Here is an 18,616-nt window from a genome sequence, read left to right on the forward strand (position 1 = left end):
TTTAGTGAAGCATTGTAGAGTTGTATGGCCCTGGGGACAAATTACTTTAATGCATTAGCATACAGCTACATAATAGTTATAATAGAGTATGCTAACGTTGGATTGTAGTGGAACGAAGCAGCACTTTCTAAGGTCAAAGATAAAGGGTTCTGAACCAAACAGACTTCTCTGCTGTCTGTCTCTCCTCCCTCTGCACCACTTCTACTACCTCCTACAATAACAGTTATGTAGCCTACTGACTGTCCACTGGCCCACTGTTTACTGTTTACTGGCTATATTAGCCCATGTATGCAAAATCCCTCCCTCCCTCCCTCCCTCCTCCCACCAGCCTGGACTGAGGTCTAACATAACTTAATACATGAACAATGGCTGTAACCTAATTACTTCAAACCTCTAATATTGATCTCTTATATTGTCCATATTTAATGCTGCTCTAGACTTAATCCTTGCACTATTGGACCTATTTGCACTACCACCATGACACACACTCTCATACTGAATCACAGGGTCAGTCAAAGAGGCGACTCATACTTATACATCCCTTAGTACAGTCATGTGGATTTTTCATTGGATTTTTTTTATTTATTTAGTATTATTATTTTTTCATTTATTTTGTATTTTTTAGATGTATCTATCTAAAATAGATTGTGCCTTTTGTCTGTCAATTCGTGAACATGTTTACATTTAGGCTATTTCAATAGATTTTTTCAGTCAGTTAAGCCAAATAATTGGGTGACAAAAAGCATGCATATAGACTATTAATTTTACATATAGACTATTAATTTTACAGGTTAACAAATACAGTGTGGGTAAACTCTTAATTTGAAAAACAATGAATGCATATCCTGCCAATCAGATTTAGCACCACCCACAGGGGAAAATCGGAATATCAAGTGGTTTTTCTGATTTCCGTGCAAGAACGGGAAAACCAAAAATCAAGTCATAATTTCGTTTTTTCGTTTTTCTAAAAAAACAGAAAAACGGAAAAAGGAGTTGTTTTCTCGTTTTTTCGATTTCATATGTGACAGCAAAAACAAATGAACAAACGGTACCTGGACCATCTTTTATCCAATACTTACATTATTCTAGGTCTAGGACATGCAAATGTTGCCAGATGCCGTTCAAAGAAGGTACAGATAACGGTAACGTTAGGCCTATCCTATTTGAAAAGGACATGCTGGCGCTGGCAGCCAGACTGCAGTACTGTCTGGAACTGTAAAAGAATAGAACCTCCTTGCTCCATTTACATACCGCAGCAACAGGTGTGGCACCGCCGCAGTGTTTGTCCCTGCCCGGCTGCCATCGGAGAGGTGGCTCCCATCAACAACACAGAACTGTCAGACAACTTCTGCTTTCAGTGCGTAGCACTGATTGGAATAAAAAATGCCATAGCTCAGTGTTTTCTGCTGTGACAGCAACACACAGTTATCCGGACTCATTCAAACATCTCCGCGACTTTCTCACGAGTTAAAAGCTGGCAGTTGGTAAGTTTAGTTAGTTAACGTTAGCTTCTGTAGCAGCGCTAGCATTAAGCTAACCAACTATCGGTGTACTAGCTTTACCTCACTTATTTTAATAATAAACTACCTTCATGTTTTATTTAAGGGGGAGTTAATTTCGCTATATGTTAAATACTGACGAATGTATACTTAGCAAGATATGACAATCGTCTCTATTTTCACTCGGTGACAGAACATGTCTGTTGTTAATTAGCTAACGTTAACGTTAATCTCCGTGTAAATTGATAGGTAACTTTATGTTAACCCTAGAGTAGTTACGAGTTCTGTGTTGATGTGATGTGTGTTTCCAATGATACGGGGTAATATATGGCTTTTAATGTAAAGCACGTAAGAAGCATGGAGCAACAATAACAAATAGTTTTACTGGGTAAGGAGTTGTTGTGACTTGTCAGCAGAATCCAGTAAAGATCAAAAGATACCACTCCTCTGCTCCCCGTGGAACCATTACAAACTAGCCTGCTCATGACTGAAATCAATATCACACAAGTTCACTCTTGAATCAACGTTAGTAGTTTGACAAAAAATAATCTTGAGTCAAGGTCTCTGAGCAAACTGATGAAGACTGTAAGATGCATTTCAAAACCTCTGAAAAAGATATAGTAAGTAGACCTCGAGTCTCTTTATTTTGTCAAGCAAGATTATTATATGTTAACAAGTATATGTTTGCAATATATATGAATGAATGTATCAATAATAAGGTGACTAAATATTCACTATGATGGATTACCAATGTCAAGCAAGTTTTCGAATTCACTGTTGATTTCTGTAGCACACTAAAAAGGAATTTAAGCTTATCCTCTCTTGACCGTCAATGCTGTAGCCCTTGAAATTGCATTTGTAACTGCAAACATAATGAAGAATATTCTGATTCTGAGACCTGCCTTTATTGCATTTATTACATGCCTCACTTTAATAATACTGTATATCTTTTTTTTATCTTTCTTTTTACAAACAGGTGTTTTAGAAAGAACAAGCACTTGAAGCCAGATGAATCAAAGAGGTGTCAAAACGGTACAGAAGATTATTCGTGCTCATGTAAACTGGTTTATTGTTAAGAGTGAACGAAAGTCAAGAGCTTTGGAAAAATGTTAATAAAGATGCCTTCACTGTCCTGTGGAATGGAGAGTCTGAAGTGATGGAGAACAGAGATGAGAGGTAACACACACACACACACACACACACACACACAAAATAACACAATAAAGGAAAGGAGAAAAGCCAAAAAGCATAATATGAGCACTAAATGTGAGACCACTGATCTTTCAGTCAGTCAGTTAAACTTAAATTAGGGTATATAGCAACTTTAATACCATTAGTTCAGTTCAAAATTCTTTACAAGTTACAAACTGTATAAAGATGGTTAAATATGATACCCACGTCAAAAGAGTGTCTGGCCAGTGTTTGTGCCTTTGCATTGCAATTCTTTAATATATTTTTGTCCAGTTAAGTGTGAGTGAGTCACTTAAAGATGTTCTCCCTCAAAACATAACTGCATGTCAGGACCTGCAGGTGTTGAACAAACAAGTATCAGTCGACAGATAAATGAGTCGGAATTTAATCCAACTTTAAGAGAATGTTTGTGTCACTAAACCACAATACATTTCAACATTTACAGTCTCAGGTGGTTTCTGGAACTGGATGGTGGTTGCCAGGTTTACCTGGTATTCAGCTGGTTTGGGTTTGGACATCATGTATTAAGCCTAGCCTTTTAGTTCAGGTTATGTCTAAATTTAAGCCCCATTTTAGGCTAATGTTATTGATTCATTGGCATGCATTATTGCAGCCCTGCAGATGAGCCGGCCCCCACACCTCCAGAGCAAGGACTGTTCCACATCTGGCAGTCAGCGGGCCCCAGTGCGCAACTCTGTCCAGAGAGAGTGCTCCTGTCCAGGCCTGTCCTGCAGGCCACTCTGGGAGAAAACCATGGACTCCTGCTGACACAGGGTAGTTGTGTGTGTGTGTGTGTGTGTGTGTGTGTGTGTGTGTGTGTGTGTGTGTGTGTGTGTGTGTGTGTGTGTGTGTGTGTGTGTGTGTGTGTGTGTGTGTGTGTGTGTGTGTGTGTGTGTGTGTGTGTGTGTGTGTGTGTGTGTGTGTGTGTGAAAGCAGGCCTATGTAATGATTCAATGCTATTACACGCATATATCGTTTTCTGATTTAAAATTATTATTCTCAACCTATTGAATATAATATTTTATATATATGATGTTGTCCCACCAGTATTGGAAAGGGATACTTTTTTTCTGTGTATCTGTATCCGGGGATTGTAACAAAGTTCCTGCTCTGAACTCTGCTGTGGTTACATCATTACATCTTCAACAGTTATTATTATTATTATTATTATTATTAATAATAATAATAATTATAATAATATTCCATCCATACATTTTTAAACAACTAAATGTTTTTATCCTAAGCTACTAATTCTAATAGATAGATAGATAGATAGATAGATAGATAGATAGATAGATAGATAGATAGATAGTGTGGCATCACAAGGGGACGTGTGGTAGAGGGACGCTATTTTGCTCTACCGGAGTGGCTACCCATTGGCAAAATGGCCGCCACCCACACTACAAGTCCCAGAATGCACTGCACAGGGAGGTGCAAATGCCTCAGCCTGTTGATTACTGCAGGTGCTCATGCACTGGAAGAAGACAAAGAGAGCAGAGGCAGAGAGAAGAAAAGCAGAGTTCATGGGGAAAGAACCTAAGCTACCAGGACTTTGCTAAACCTAGTAGTTTTACTCCAAGTACGTTTTTGAGTTCGAGTTACTGTTTTTCGTTGAACTATTTTCTGAAAAGACTGTTTAAAATAAAACCTCTGTTTTCCTGCAACCGCTTTTTGGCTTGTCTCTGCCCTACACCCCACCTGCAACAAAGAAACACCTCTCATGACATCACAATAGACAGATACTGTAGATACTTTATTCATCCTCTTGGGAAAATTTGGGTCAATAGGCATCTTTAAGTCAGAATTACTTGTTTCCACTCAGTTGTTGCTGTCTTCCAGGTGGACAGGTGTATTCTTTCGGAGAGCTGTTGTGGAGGGATCTGAGCATCCCGGTGTCTGCTCCGGTGCTGGAGGTCTCTCTGCTGGGGAAGACGGTGGTCCGTGTGGCTGCTGGTGGTTTCCACTGCGGTGCGCTGAGCGAGCAGGGCAATGTCTACATGTGGGGGGAGAACACTGCAGGACAATGTGGGCAGACCGAGAGGGGCACAATCACAAACATCACAGGTTGGTCACCACCTTACTTCCAACTTCCTTACGTCTTTTCTTCCCACATTCCATTGATTGATTGACTGTCCTACCTAATGCTTGCCCAGACTTGTCATTGCCCCTACTGTATATATTTTACATTTTCCAATTTAGTTATTTGGTATTTATCAGTTAATACATGTCAGGCAAACTATGTAAAAAAAATAAATAATCCTGTGTCAGTTCCAGAGCCTTGCCCGGTCACAGTGGTGGACAGTGAGGTTGTTCCTCCAGCAGTGGTTCGGGTGGTGGATCTGGCTCTTGGACGGGAGCACAGCTTGGCTTTGTCGGCCCGCAACGAGGTGTGGGCGTGGGGCAGCGGCTGCCAGCTTGGCTTGGTCACCAACACCTTCCCTGTTTGGAGACCACAGAAGGTAATTTGTTTTAAAGCGCATTGAATTTCATCATTCAAAATTCAGTCAGAATGAAAAAAACATTGACTGAACCAATGTTTATGCTATTGTTAAATATTTACTAAATGTTTGTACTGATTGTTGGAGAATCAATGGAGTTTTGGTATGTGTTTGCATGTGAGCACCTGACAAAACTGTATTTAAATGTAATAAACACATTTGTATTATTTCTATCTCTGCCACAGGTGGAGCACTTGGCAGGCAGACATGTCATTCAGGTAGTTTCTCTTCCTCAGATATTCATTGCCATATTTCAATTACAAAGAATTCTATGTTCTGTTTCCAGAAATACCATCTCTATTTATTTCCCACAGGTGGCTTGTGGTGCCTACCACAGCCTGGCCCTGGTTCGCAGTTTAACTCCACAGAATAGCCAGAATCTCACTGAGAAGAGGGAGCGGGGTCAGTCGCCTCACTATTCAGTGACAGAAAGGGAAGAGTTGTTTGCAGTTGATGCTGGTCACTACTGTCCCCTGGGGGTGGAGCTGAATGAAGTCATGACCGGCGAGGTAAACTGTACTCCAAAAAGGAGAAATTAAAGAAAGGAATATGTTTGGGCAGACTTAATATATTGTTGTATCAGGAAGATATAACATTACAAAATCTAGACGCTGTAAAAAATGTTTAAGGTTAAGTATCTAGGCTCATTTAATGGCGTTTTTCCATTACATGGTAGCTGCTCGACTCGACTCTACTCGCCTCGACGCGCTGTGCGTCCGTTTACCATTGCAGATTTTAGTACCGCCTCAGAATGGCTGGTCGTCATAGCGACTGCCGTGGGCGTGGCTTAGTAGCGTTACTTTTCCCCGACTCATTTCCTGGTTCTCCGTCTCCGTAAACAACATGATATCAAAGAGATAGTTAACGTTTACTGCTCCAGATTTCCCACCGTTGTCAGAAAGAACAGGGGAGACACTTAGTTTCTCTCACATATATATGACTCTAGAGTCGCTACTCGCTGCGGAGATAATCGCCGTCACTCTCTCACTTCTCCCTCGCTCACCAGCTCCCCACACACACACATCACACATGCACACACCAGCGCACAAGTATAAACATCAGGCCACTTGTATGCTACGGAGAAAGCTCTGCGTGGAGCCTCCGGCAGCAAAAAACCACCGCTGGCTAAACTATTTAAAAATGCCGTCTCTCGCTAGCAATGCAGTGATCAGTGACGATTCTTTCCGACCAGTCAGCAGCCTGCAGGTTTTCACGTCACCTTTTCGGCTCGCCTCAGCTCGCTTGGAACCTCGACTGAGGTGGTACTAAAAAAAGTATCTGTAAGCAGGTACCAGGTACTTTTTTTCGTAATGGAAAACCAAAAACGGTGAGTAGAGTCGAGGCGAGTCGAGCAGGTACCATGTAATGGAAAAGCGCCATTAGAGGTTCAGCTATTTTAGTCCTGGTTGATGCCCCTGTTTGGTTTGCATTCCCAGACCTCTCCCAGAACAAGAGGCCCCAGACGAAAGTTCCAATCTCGGGGAAGGTCAGCTGGAAGCAGCCCTGGCTCTGCAGCCGGTTCTTGTCCATTTTCTGAAAATGGCAAATCTAACACTAAACAGTACGGTATTACCTAAGTTATGGGTCTCATTTTTATGTTTTTGCATTTAAACTTTTTCTATTTCAGTTTTTAATTCTGCTCTCTGCTCTCTTTCCCTTTCTTTCATTGCAAAACTTCAGGACTAATCTTTCAGTTGGGCACACTCACCCTCTCACTGACACAGATGGCAGCCCCAAGTCTCATCCCCTATCAGGCTGGGAAGCCAATAAGAACTCCACTTTTCCTGACGAGATGGAGCTTCAGAACCTCCTTCAGAAACTCTCTACTCACTCATTCGAGATGCGCCACACCACCGGGCCGGGAGATACCGACTCACTGAGCAGTTACACTTCAGGTTGGTAATTCCGTTTTGTTCCTTATGCCTTTGTGTTTAGGTTGGTTTATTTGTTTATTTCTTCATAGCTGTTTGCCCGTCATTCTATTTTCTTTCTCCTAAAATGTTTTTATTCCTTCTCTCCTGCCCTTGTTCTCTCCAGATGACAGCTGTGTTTCCTCGACTCCTTCCACGGATCTGTTGACTTCCAGTTACAAAGAAGACTCGCCAATCAAGAGTCAAAACAACAAGTAAGACCAAGTTTTCTGTAGTTGATAATGTGGCACTTTGGTTAAGAATTTTAGGCAGTGCAATTCATCAGTGTTTTCAATAATCAGAAAAAAAGTCATGTTGAGAAGTTTTCACTCCAGAAAGAACATTTTTAGTGCTATTTTTGTCTTTGTTTTATTCAAGTTATTCTACTTCACCTTTAATCACTGTGAAAATAACAAAAAGTCAAGCTTAACTTTATAACCCAGATAGTGTTTATCTGTGTTAATTTTCTAAAGTTAAGCTTGACTTTTGTTATTTTCTATGCTGCAGTATATCCACATACCAACAGACTCTCATCTACAGTGTATTTGCTTTCCTATGCAGTGGAGTGGCCGTGCCGTACTCCTCCTCCCCAGTGTGTTTGGAAGAAGTTCGGCTTTGTCTGGAGGCAGAGAAGCAGACACTGCAGGGGCAGAAAAGCTCCAGTCTCACAAATATAAACCAGAAGGGCAGAGCAGCAACAAACAGGAGACGCTCCCTGCCTGGAATACCCACCCGTGGTAAGAATGGTAGGGTGTGAAGAACTTGACTGCATGTTTGGGAAATATTTACTTTCTTGCCAAGAGTTAGATAAGAAGATTGATGTGATGTGATCCTGGGGCCTAAAGCGTTCATTATACTCGCCATTCTCGACCTGTCGCGCAACAGTGTGACGTCATGGGAGCGCCGTAACTGTTTATACTCGCGCATGGTGGTCACGACATTAGTTGCAGTCTTCTCCTGGACCGAGGTATCGCAACTGAGGAAAGGCTACTGACTTTGCTATTTCTACAGACTAGAAGAAGAAGAAGTAGGTAAACAATTGCAGAACTACTATTACAGCTACTTTTGAGCCTGCTTGCAAAGAAACGAAGAAAAAGAAGGTGGAATATTCGTTCTTTGAATAACGCCAGACATAAATGTGGTGAGTTCAATATCCTCGTGAAACAAATGAGGATGATAGACGACTGCCGTGGGCGTGGCTTAGTAGCGTTGCTTTAATGGCTTTTCCCCGACTCATTTCCTGGTTCTCCGTCTCCGTAAACAACATGATATCAAAGAGATAGTTAACGTTTACTGCTCCAGATTTCCCACCGTTGTCAGAAAGAACAGGGGAGACACTTAGTTTCTCTCACATATATATGACTCTAGAGTCGCTACTCGCTGTGGAGATAATCGCCGTCACTCTCTCACTTCTCCCTCGCTCACCAGCTCCCCACATACACACATCACACATGCACACACCAGCGCACAAGTATAAATATCAGGCCACTTGTATGCTACGGAGAAAGCTCTGCGTGGAGCCTCCGGCAGCAAAAAAACCACCGCTGGCTAAACTATTTAAAAATGCCGTCTCTCGCTAGCAATGCAGTGATCAGTGACGATTCTTTCCGACCAGTCAGCAGCCTGCAGGTTTTCACGTCACCTTTTCGGCTCGCCTCAGCTCGCTTGGAACCTCAACTGAGGTGGTACTAAAAAAAGTATCTGTTAGCAGGTACCAGGTACTTTTTTTCGTAATGGAAAACCAAAAATGGCGAGTAGAGTCGAGGCGAGTCGAGCAGGTACCATGTAATGGAAAAGTGCCATAAGTTTACAAGAGAGACTTGCAGTCACTCTGAGAGTGCTGGCATCCGGTACCAGTCAGAATGCAGTTGCTGTCGGCGCACTTGCTCGGAAAGCTTGCCCTCGAACTAGTCCATGCTTCCTGTTTCCGCTTTGTCGCGCGCCGCTGAAAAAAATAGAGTGGCGCATGAGCTCTGGTCGCGCACTTTAAATGCTGGTGCGCCAGCGAGATCTACGTCACATTGTTGCGCGACAGGTCGGGAACGGCTTCTGTAAAGAGGCCTTAAAAGTTTGGTTATACTTGCGTGTGACACCAAGTGTGGGCCTCCGTAGATGGCACGTCTGCTACAAGCATCCACGGAGATGTTAATTCATCATTTCGTTGTTTGTTACAGTATTCGCCAAAACATCAGAGGGCGTACAAACAAATTAATCTGTGAATAAGAAATAAGTAGTAGAGAAGAAGACGCGGGCCAGGCTCAGACAGTAAAATGTGGCCCGATCCGCACTCTATTGAGAATGGAACCAGGGGGCCATTAGCTTAGCTCAGCATAAAGACTGGAAGAGGCTGTTCACCAAGAAATATTTAGCCATGAGCTAATTAACATGCTTTAGCTAGCTTTAGAGTTGCTGGTAGTAGTATTGTTTTTATTTTAGACAGAGCCAGGCTAGGTGTTTCGCCCTGTTATGTCTTTGTGCTAGGTTAAGCTAACTGTCTGCTGGTGCAAGCTTCATACTAAGTGTACAGATAATGAGATTTAAATGGGCCACCACAGACACAAATACACATATACATAAATACACACAAATTATCTAGTACCAATGAAGTAAACAATATCCCCAGAATCACTGAAATGGGTTACTCTGTGAAGTTGCAGCCTGGCTAACAAGGAACAAGAATACACGTTTTATCTCAAATAAAACACACAATACAATTTCTGCCTTTGTTTGACTTTCACTTTGACACACTGAGCAATAATGGGTTTTCCTGGATCTGATGAGCTCAGATCAACTGATATGGAAGTCAAGATTACAGCATACACATGCTCACATAACAAATGTATCATTATCTTGAGATAACATTATTTGCTTTCTTGAGATAACATAATAATTAACTATTATAAGATAATAAAAATGACCACATAAAAATCAGAAAGTCCTTTAGTCACAATATATTGCCTAAGCCAAATGACGATTATTGTGATGTTTTACCCTTAATCGTATTATGCTCAATTAATCATTTAAAGTCTCTTTACACTTTATATATCCACAGGAGAATGTATGAAGTGTATCGATAGTGCCACAAAATACATGGTTGGACCTTTTAGGGAAATTATCAGACACAGCAGACAAACTTCTTGTTTTCTGGTTTGCCCAGAGTTTCATAAGTGTCGGAATGAAAGTCCCTCATCCTTCAACACACATCCTAAAACCATCCCCCATATAGACCTTTTTCAGTTTTAGTAGTCCTCAAAAGCTTTATGTATTTATTAGATATTGAATGGCAGTAAATAATGTATAACCTTTGTTAGCCTGTGTGGCTGAACAACTTCATTATCTTCCACACAACTCATCTCTTGCTGGGATGCTGGGAGCTCACTAGTTTATTAGGGCGTGTTCATACCAAACCTGTTGTGGTGTGAACAAACATTTATTTAGGCTGGTGAGAAAATTGTATGTGAACTCTGTGCACATTGTTTGTAGAGATGAGGCAACACAGACCAGCTACAGCCTTATGTTATACTTGTTATATGTGACATTTATATAGATTTTTGTTCATGTCTTATATTTCCTTCGTCGTCGTTGTAGTTTGAGACACATTATCTACTTCCTCTGTTTGTAGTGGCTGTTGTTACGTATGACGGATGAAGGGCTTTTGCAGTCTTGACAGATGCTCAAATGTAACTAGTAGGTGATGGTTCAGTTGGTTGAAACAACACTGTTACCAGGACTTTACCATTAGATCATGTGTTTTTCTTTCAGGGTCTCCACGACAACTGCGGTCTTGTGCCTGCAGGCCATCCTCTGTTGGTTGGTCCCAGGTCGCTGCAGCGGAGGAGGCTGGAGACGGGCTGCCGTCTTTGGAGACAGAAGTGTGGAGCTGGGGCCGCGGGTCTGAGGGGCAACTGGGCCACGGAGATCAGCTCGCTAGGTGTGGACACACAAGTACACACATACGCTTATAGTATATCCCCACTTATAATAGCTACAATACTTATAATATATTCTTACACATTAACATAAATCAGTATAAAAGAAAATAATTTGACATAAACCGTCAGTATAACAGTTTGTCCTGCAACAGATTTGGAGGTTCAGTCTTCACTGGCTCCATGTGAAAATGCCATGCCGTTATAGCCGTGTTAACATTTTGGGCCCTATCTTGCACCCGGCGCGCTCAGCGCAAAGCCCGACGCAAGTGTCTTTGCTAGTTTAAGACCGACACAGTTGTCAATTTACCGTCCAGCGCCCGCGTCGTTTAAATAGCAAATGCACCTGCGCCCATCTTTGCGCCCGTGGGCGTGCTGGCCTTACATGGAGATGTGTTCAGGTGAATTCTTGGCATATTGCTATCTTGGGGCAGTGGAAAGTGATCGTGCCATTGACCAACAAAAACCTGGTCTAAACTCAATAACACAGAATTTTATTTTTATTTTAACAGCACTTTAGTAAAATGCGCCTAGGCTCGTAAACAGCGCGTGCACACTATGCTTGTTACACACAAAGGGAAGCGCAGCAGCACACAAACATGCAAAAGATTAAAAATAAAAATACAATGTGAAATATCCGCCATCATAATAGCAATGCACCAAGGTGCATGTTACGCCCAAAACATAACATGCACCTATGAATTAATGAAGACACTAAGGACAACCCTTTTGAACCATGCGCCTGGGGCACGGACCCTTTTTTCCGCCGTTAAACCAGCAAAAGTGGATTCGTACAAGCCCTAAATGCACCCGCGCCAGGTGCTTCACACAGTGCGCTTAGATCGTTAATATAGGGCCCTTTGGGTAAATCAGTTAATTAAAGACAGTTAATTAGTTAGATTTTAACTACTTAAACGTTAAAAAATTAGGAGTATAACGTCATTAATACATTTAAAAATAAATCATTATATAATTATTATTAATATATTAACGCTGTAATTGTGTCATAGTACTTACTTTACAGATAAGAAAATAAATTCTGTGAAATGCACTTACTTTAAAAGACACAAAGAAATGAAATACACAAGACTAGACTTATAACTCTTACACGATGTCTGTGTAATATGAGCAGCATGTTAGCACAGTCAGATAGTCACTGTAGTAGTATGTAAAACGTGCATATACTAAAAATACACTTTGGGTTGTGTTTAGGTGTAAGCAGTTCTAGTGAAATTCAAGCCGTTATGTGGCCTGTGCAGACATGCGTGTTGGATAAAAACGCAGCTGAAATGCCTCCAATGTAGACAAGCTGTTGCAGTGTGTGTTTGTGTGTGTGTGTCCAGACTCCAGCCTCTGTGTATCAAGTCTTTGACAGGGGAGGAGGTAATCAAAGTCGCCACAGGGTCACACCATTCACTGGCTCTCACTGCTCACTGCCAGGTAACTTACACACAGCACAAACACACACACACACACATGTAATTGTATGTTTGTATGAAGACTCTCATTGACATAATATGCTCCTTGGCCCCTGACACTATTCCTTAACCATCACAAATACATGCCTTACCCTAAGTAACCTAAGTCTAACCTTAAGCTTTAAATCAAGTCTGATACAATGCTTTAGAGAAGTGACGACTGACTGAAATGTAGTCATCTAAAAGTCAAATTGGTCCTCACAAACATAGAAGTACGAGAGCACACACACATTTACACCAATTAACTTATCTTGTGTTTTTCAGGTGTACTCGTGGGGCAGCAACATGTGTGGACAGCTCGGTCATGTCAACAGTCCTGTCACTGTACCTCAACAGGCAAAGGTAGAGCAGTCAGTCATGTCTCTTCTTTCATTCAGTCAGTGCTTAACTAATTTACAGTATTTCACATGTTTAGTCATATATTGATTTATTTCTTGAAATGCTTATTTCTTATTTCTCATTTCTTTTTTTTGACATAAATTCAGTCATTCATACAATCAGTGAATCAGTTAGTCAATAAATCAATCAATGTATGCCATATCCTAACAGCATATTACACAGAAATGTATTACTGAAAATTATAAATGAACATATCGAGGGATGTCGTTCGTATTGTAAAACATACTCAAGGACATACAGTATGAATGCAAATGTGCTGAAATAACAGATAGTGAGAAGAAAATAGCACTGTGTGCCAGGTGGTAACATATAAAAATAAGTACAGTAGTAAGTAATCCTATAGACAGATCTATAACAAATCAGTAAATAGACTAATAGCATTCTGTGTTTTGTCCCTGGCTGGCCACTGTAGCTGTCTGACGGTCTTCGGGTTTGGGACGTGTCAGCCGGTCAGAGCCACTCCCTCCTCCTGGCTGATGGAGACTGTGTCCAGCCGGTCCTGTTGTACTGCGGCCAGCAGCATGAGCCAACGTCAGCGCCGAGTCCGAGGTCCCACCAGAGTCAAAGTTCATGTCAGAGGTCCCCCAACAGAGCGGAGAGTTATACAGTCAGACCCACCCTGCTGCCCTTCTGCATGGAGGTTTGTAGGTCCTTAACACAACTGTTTGTAGTTTATTACTCATACTTCAGTATGGTTAAAGTACAAAGAAGTATCCTTTTATAAAGTTATATTTGTGGTATTGACCGAAATCTTTAAACAGATACACACACCACACAGAGACGGTAGTCATTCACAGCTGCCATTTTGAAATCTGGTGGATATACGTGGAACAAAGGGAGAATGTCAAGAGAATGCTGAGAAACATTACAAAACATAGAAGCAACAGCGAGAAACCACACGATTACTGGAATCCTGCTGTTAATGTATGACTAACAAGTATTTCTTCTGTGTGTAGATGGGTTACATCAGCACTGTGTGCAGTGGCGGTCAGAGCTGTGCGGTGCTGGCAGACCAGAACGTCATGGGTTTTATCTCAGCTATCCATGAGCTGGCCTCCAGAGAGAGACAGTTCTACTGCTGGTCAAGCACCGTCACGGAGCGCCTCCTCACACCGCTACGCAACAGAGGTGAAAGCATCTCTGTACTGGCTCCATCTTTGTTGATTAGCACCAACTGCTGTTATGCATCTACTCTGCATTTCCATCGCCGACCCCCTTACTATTGGGGATTTTGAATATGTGACTTTAAATGTTCATCTTAAATGTAAATGAAAACATATGAAATTGTTGCAAATAGAAACAAAACTGTGCATACAATACAACAAATTATCTGTGAGATAATAAATTTTGAGCATCTAATAAGTGGTAATTAGTAGTAAAGCATCAACTTAATATTTGTGTCTGTGTGTTATCCTGCACAGAGAGTGTGTGTCCGTCGTTAGGTGAGCCATGCACTCATCTCTTCTTCTCTCTCTGTGAGAGTTTTGTTCGTCTGAGCCTCCTGATCGGTCGACACTCCACGTCACTCAGCTACTTCCTGCATGATGTGCAGGGCTGTGATGTCACTTCCCTTCCCCTGCTGACACATGCTGAGCACTTTCTGGACATCTATAAAGAGTAAGGTTCACCTTTTTGTGAAAAGCCCATACTGTATTTATTAATACGGACATTCTCATATTTTTTTTATAGCAAATATACCTATACATGTCTCCTGCTTATTGTGGATTTTCTTGGAGTTTTAGTCCCAGTTTAACTCTTTCCATGTGCTTTAATGTTCCTCTCATTTACTTATTTGTTGTAGTGCCAGTAAAGAAACTGTATTAAACTCTCATTTAACACCATTAACAGTTTTAACAGTTAAAAAATTACAGTAAATACCAGCTTATATTATTTGTCTCAATGTTAATGGTCCCCTTTTGTAACAAAAGACCCCACATGCAATTAGAGTCGCAAAGGGGCGAAACTTTTTCCGGTAAATTTCCGGAAACTTTCCATGGAAAGTTCAGATGGGGGATTTTGGAAACATTCCAATTTGGAAACTGTCATGGGAATTAACCGGAATAAATGGAGATTAATGGGAATAAACTGGATATTTTTATATTGCTTTCCATGAAAGGTTTAGCTGGGGAATTTTTTAAACATTCCAATTTTGATGTACTACGGTTAGTGGGCTATACAATTAACACACATAGGTTAATAATAGCAATGGTATAAGTATGTAGTAGCCTATGCTGATTACAGCGTGCGTGCATGTCATTGACGAATATGGGAGGACATTCAACTGAAGTTGCATTAAATCAGGTTGTTTTAACCAAGATTATGCTGCAAGATGTTTTTTTGGTTTTTTTACTACATTTAAATTCCCTGTTATAGACTAACAGTATTATAACAAGCAATATTTAAAATATCCATTTTTTTCCCCATTAATTCCTAATGGAAATTAAGTCCCATGGAAAGTTTCCAACTTTGAAAATTCCTGGAATTTTACAACCCTACATACAAAATATGTACTGTCAATGACTCCATAAATCTCTTTGAATACAACGCTTTTTGAATGAATTATTATTGTCCAGACTGTAACCAAACTGTAAACTGATTTTCTGGAAAGAATTTGGAAAACCAGTTACATGGGTTTAAAACACAAACCAGGATGGTGGCACTGATTTTCCAGAGCAAATAGTTAAAGCTTGCAAAGTTTCTGTTGACAGTAGATAGTGCAAACAGTAAACGGACGGAGGGTACAAGTTGGTTTTTACCCAGGACTAGTACATTTGACATTTTTATATTGTATCTAGTATGTGAATTCAAGTGAAAACCCAAATTAACATCTCTTCCTCTCTCTGTTGCTGTCTCTCTAGGTATTGTTCTTCACTAGGTGACTTCCACGTGATGGGCGGATTCCGATCACTCCATAAACTCTCACTGTAAGCTCCTTTATTTTATTTTATTTTTTTCACTTGAGTCCTGCTAACCTCACTTGGCTTTGCCCCAATGTTAGCAGAGAAAACATTCACCATTAATGCTGATGATCATGCTCGTGCTAAATAGCCAGCTATTCTGTATTTGTTTTCCCAAAACAAACCACAAACTTAAAACACAGGAAGTGATCCTGTGCAGAGTTGCCAAACAGAACATTTTTAGAAAAGCAAATGGATTTGCTCCCATCAACTGAAAACAAACACATATTTAGATTAAAATACTGAAGATAATTGAGTCTTGAGTGGTATGTCTCTTTGTCTCTCTGTGTGTTTCTGTCCAGTGAGTGTTTAGGCTCTCAGCAGACCATGCTCGCTCAGCTGTGTGTATCGGACCAGTCTGTCAGTGGTGATGTTGATCTGGTTTCCTTGTTGTACTGGCCTCTGCAGCAACTCCACCAGTATAGCCGAGTCCTGCTCAAACTGGCAGCCTGTTACGATGTGGTGAGGAGGAAGCTCTCTCTTTGTTGTTTTTTACTCAAACACTCTTTTGATCTTCTCTTTTTCTTTTCTCTTCCACCTTTTCCAAATGTGTTTATTTCCCATGAGTAACTTTGGATGTATCGTAACTTATTACTGATATTGCATTAGCTTCAATATAAGATACTCCCCATTTTGCAACACCTGTTCAGATAGTTTATAAAGTTATAGTAAGAATGGTTAAAAAAACAAGCTTTGAATGTATCGTCACATTGAAACAGAGATACTGTAGCTTACATAATATAACAAAAATGTACATATGAAATAGTTATTTAGCAGTAAATAAAATACATTTAAAATGACAAACTAAAGCTTAGCAGTCTTTTATTTCCATGTTCAACATGTGAAGAGAATATGGCTTTACTACTGAATTGAGCAGTTTGGTGATTTCCAAAACCTTTTACTGGTAATAGACATTCCTCTATTGTTTTTCAGTCTCCTTAACATAATTACACTCCTGTCAAGCTCTTGAGAGTGGTTATTTTGTGAGCAGTGTTACATACTTTATATGTATTTACTATTATCATAATAACAGATTTAGAGAGTGTTGCCGTCTTGGCAGAAGTTAAGGAATAGAAAATATTCCACTGTCTCTTCCATTTTGTGGGCAGAATTAACATTAACATTTTTTTCCAGACACACAATACAGCTCTCGTCTCGTCTCAGGGGGACATGAGGGAGGGAAGCACGGTCATTCAAAAATACTACCGGGTTTCTACTGATACAAAGCTTAATGCTAATCGGTGAAGTATCCCTTTAACCTCTCTTAATTTCTCTCCCACCTAGTTAACTACAGAGTATCAGTCCCTCCATCAGGGCTGTGGTCAGTATGACTCCCTGTCTTTGTCCCTGTTGAGGAAGAAGAAGGAGGCTGAAACCACCTTCCTCTTCTGGAAGACCCACTCTGGAAAAACTACTGTGAGTACCACTCTGTGTTAAGTTATTTAGACCTGCTATCATTCTTCCTGATTATACTGTTTGGGTGAGAAAACGATGAGAGATTTTACATTGCCAAACTACGATACACAGAAGACAAAGAGAGTATGCTGTTCAAAATAATATCTCTGAGATCCTATACTGTACTTGTGACATTTATTTCACTACCCAGGACTGAGGCTGTTCCTGCTCACAGGATACAGGAACATTTTAATTTAGCAAATATTGCTGTCTGTTTGCTCCTTTTAAATGTATTATTATTCACAAAGAGAGCTTTTTGACCTTAACAGGGGGCACTTGGGTAATTCCACTTGCTCCAATATGAGCTTTACCACTCGAGTCCTCTAGGTTACCAGATAGCTGAGGTTAGGTCAGTGGTACGGCTGGGGTTAGGGTAACCCAAACCCTAACTCCAAAATGATGAATTTTGTAAAAAAAAATTGTTTTTAAATAAACACACACAAGTTCAAAGTCACCAAAATGGGAAGATTGCAGCTGACAGCAGTGTTTTCTACAGTTGTACAGAAAGTCTCAAGGTGGGAATTCATAAATGCAGCATGTCCATCTACTCTAAAGTGTAAGACACAGTTGTTTTCAACAGTTTGTCAGATTTCTAACCAGCAAATATACATGTGTGTTTGTTCATCAGGAGGTCCTGCGTCTCCCACAGCGTCGTGTGGTGTGTGAAAGCAGCAACAGATCTCTGACTCTCCAGAATGCCGGGCGGTTCTCCAACCACTGGTTCATATTATTCAATGACACACTGGTGCACACACAGGTACACACACACATGCAAACACAAAAAATCTGTAAAAATAATATCCAAATTATATTGTTTTTCTCCTACTTTTAGGTAGTTTAAATCCTTGATGGACACCAGTTTTTTCTTTACAGCCAGAAGTTTATACGTAAATAAGATTGGCTAACGATGCCTACTGCAGGGCGGAGCGAGCACAACGCTTACATCAGAGAAAATCCGCAGGATTTTTGTTAGTCTCGTTCACATCAGACAAAGCTTCCACTGGATCTGTCCTCGTGTAGTTTCTTGACATCTACCATGTTGTGTAAATAAAGTTTATATTTGTACATTGTATCTTTTATTCACCTAGGCTGCCATTCCCTCTCAGAACCTTGTAAGTATATCTGGCACCAGTTTACCAAACTTCACCTCCAACAGGTTTAACCACCCTGAGCTTAGCGCTGCAGCAGCATGGGCGGGTCGGCCTCTCTTCAGTGCTTACACTCTGACAGGTTCACAAGGGATTAGTAAGCAAATAAATAAACAAACAAATGTTAACACAGGACTTTCTGTAACATTATA

At 40.8% G+C, this 18,616-nt stretch overlaps 1 protein-coding gene across 5 annotated transcripts in view; it reads left to right on the forward strand.

The window, feature by feature from the left end:
- Window positions 1–1,252: 1,252 nt before the first annotated feature.
- Window positions 1,253–18,616, forward strand: part of LOC120569768 (alsin-like) — a 31,723-nt gene continuing 14,359 nt past the window's right edge. Inside the window, exons 1-23 of one of the 5 annotated variants that reach the window (XM_039817830.1) lie at window positions 1,254–1,484; window positions 2,060–2,119; window positions 2,476–2,675; window positions 3,304–3,464; window positions 4,530–4,754; window positions 4,959–5,149; window positions 5,374–5,406; window positions 5,503–5,697; window positions 6,625–6,749; window positions 6,869–7,083; window positions 7,226–7,313; window positions 7,660–7,835; window positions 10,861–11,029; window positions 12,371–12,467; window positions 12,770–12,847; window positions 13,317–13,544; window positions 13,861–14,032; window positions 14,326–14,521; window positions 15,763–15,828; window positions 16,164–16,323; window positions 17,146–17,277; window positions 17,945–18,073; window positions 18,405–18,428. In XM_039817830.1, coding sequence (XP_039673764.1) covers window positions 2,656–2,675; window positions 3,304–3,464; window positions 4,530–4,754; window positions 4,959–5,149; window positions 5,374–5,406; window positions 5,503–5,697; window positions 6,625–6,749; window positions 6,869–7,083; window positions 7,226–7,313; window positions 7,660–7,835; window positions 10,861–11,029; window positions 12,371–12,467; window positions 12,770–12,847; window positions 13,317–13,544; window positions 13,861–14,032; window positions 14,326–14,521; window positions 15,763–15,828; window positions 16,164–16,323; window positions 17,146–17,277; window positions 17,945–18,073; window positions 18,405–18,428 — 2,880 coding nt within the window. In that variant the 5' untranslated portion in view covers window positions 1,254–1,484; window positions 2,060–2,119; window positions 2,476–2,655. Of the gene's footprint in view, window positions 2,120–2,475; window positions 2,676–3,303; window positions 3,465–4,529; window positions 4,755–4,958; window positions 5,150–5,373; window positions 5,407–5,502; window positions 5,698–6,624; window positions 6,750–6,868; window positions 7,084–7,225; window positions 7,314–7,659; window positions 7,836–10,860; window positions 11,030–12,370; window positions 12,468–12,769; window positions 12,848–13,316; window positions 13,545–13,860; window positions 14,033–14,325; window positions 14,522–15,762; window positions 15,829–16,163; window positions 16,324–17,145; window positions 17,278–17,944; window positions 18,074–18,404; window positions 18,429–18,616 lie in introns of all 5 variants that reach the window. The other 4 variants (XM_039817832.1, XM_039817829.1, XM_039817831.1 and 1 more) reach the window with 4 other exon arrangements.

This window comes from Perca fluviatilis, chromosome 12, assembly GCF_010015445.1.
Source record: "Perca fluviatilis chromosome 12, GENO_Pfluv_1.0, whole genome shotgun sequence".
Lineage (NCBI taxonomy): Eukaryota > Metazoa > Chordata > Actinopteri > Perciformes > Percidae > Perca > Perca fluviatilis.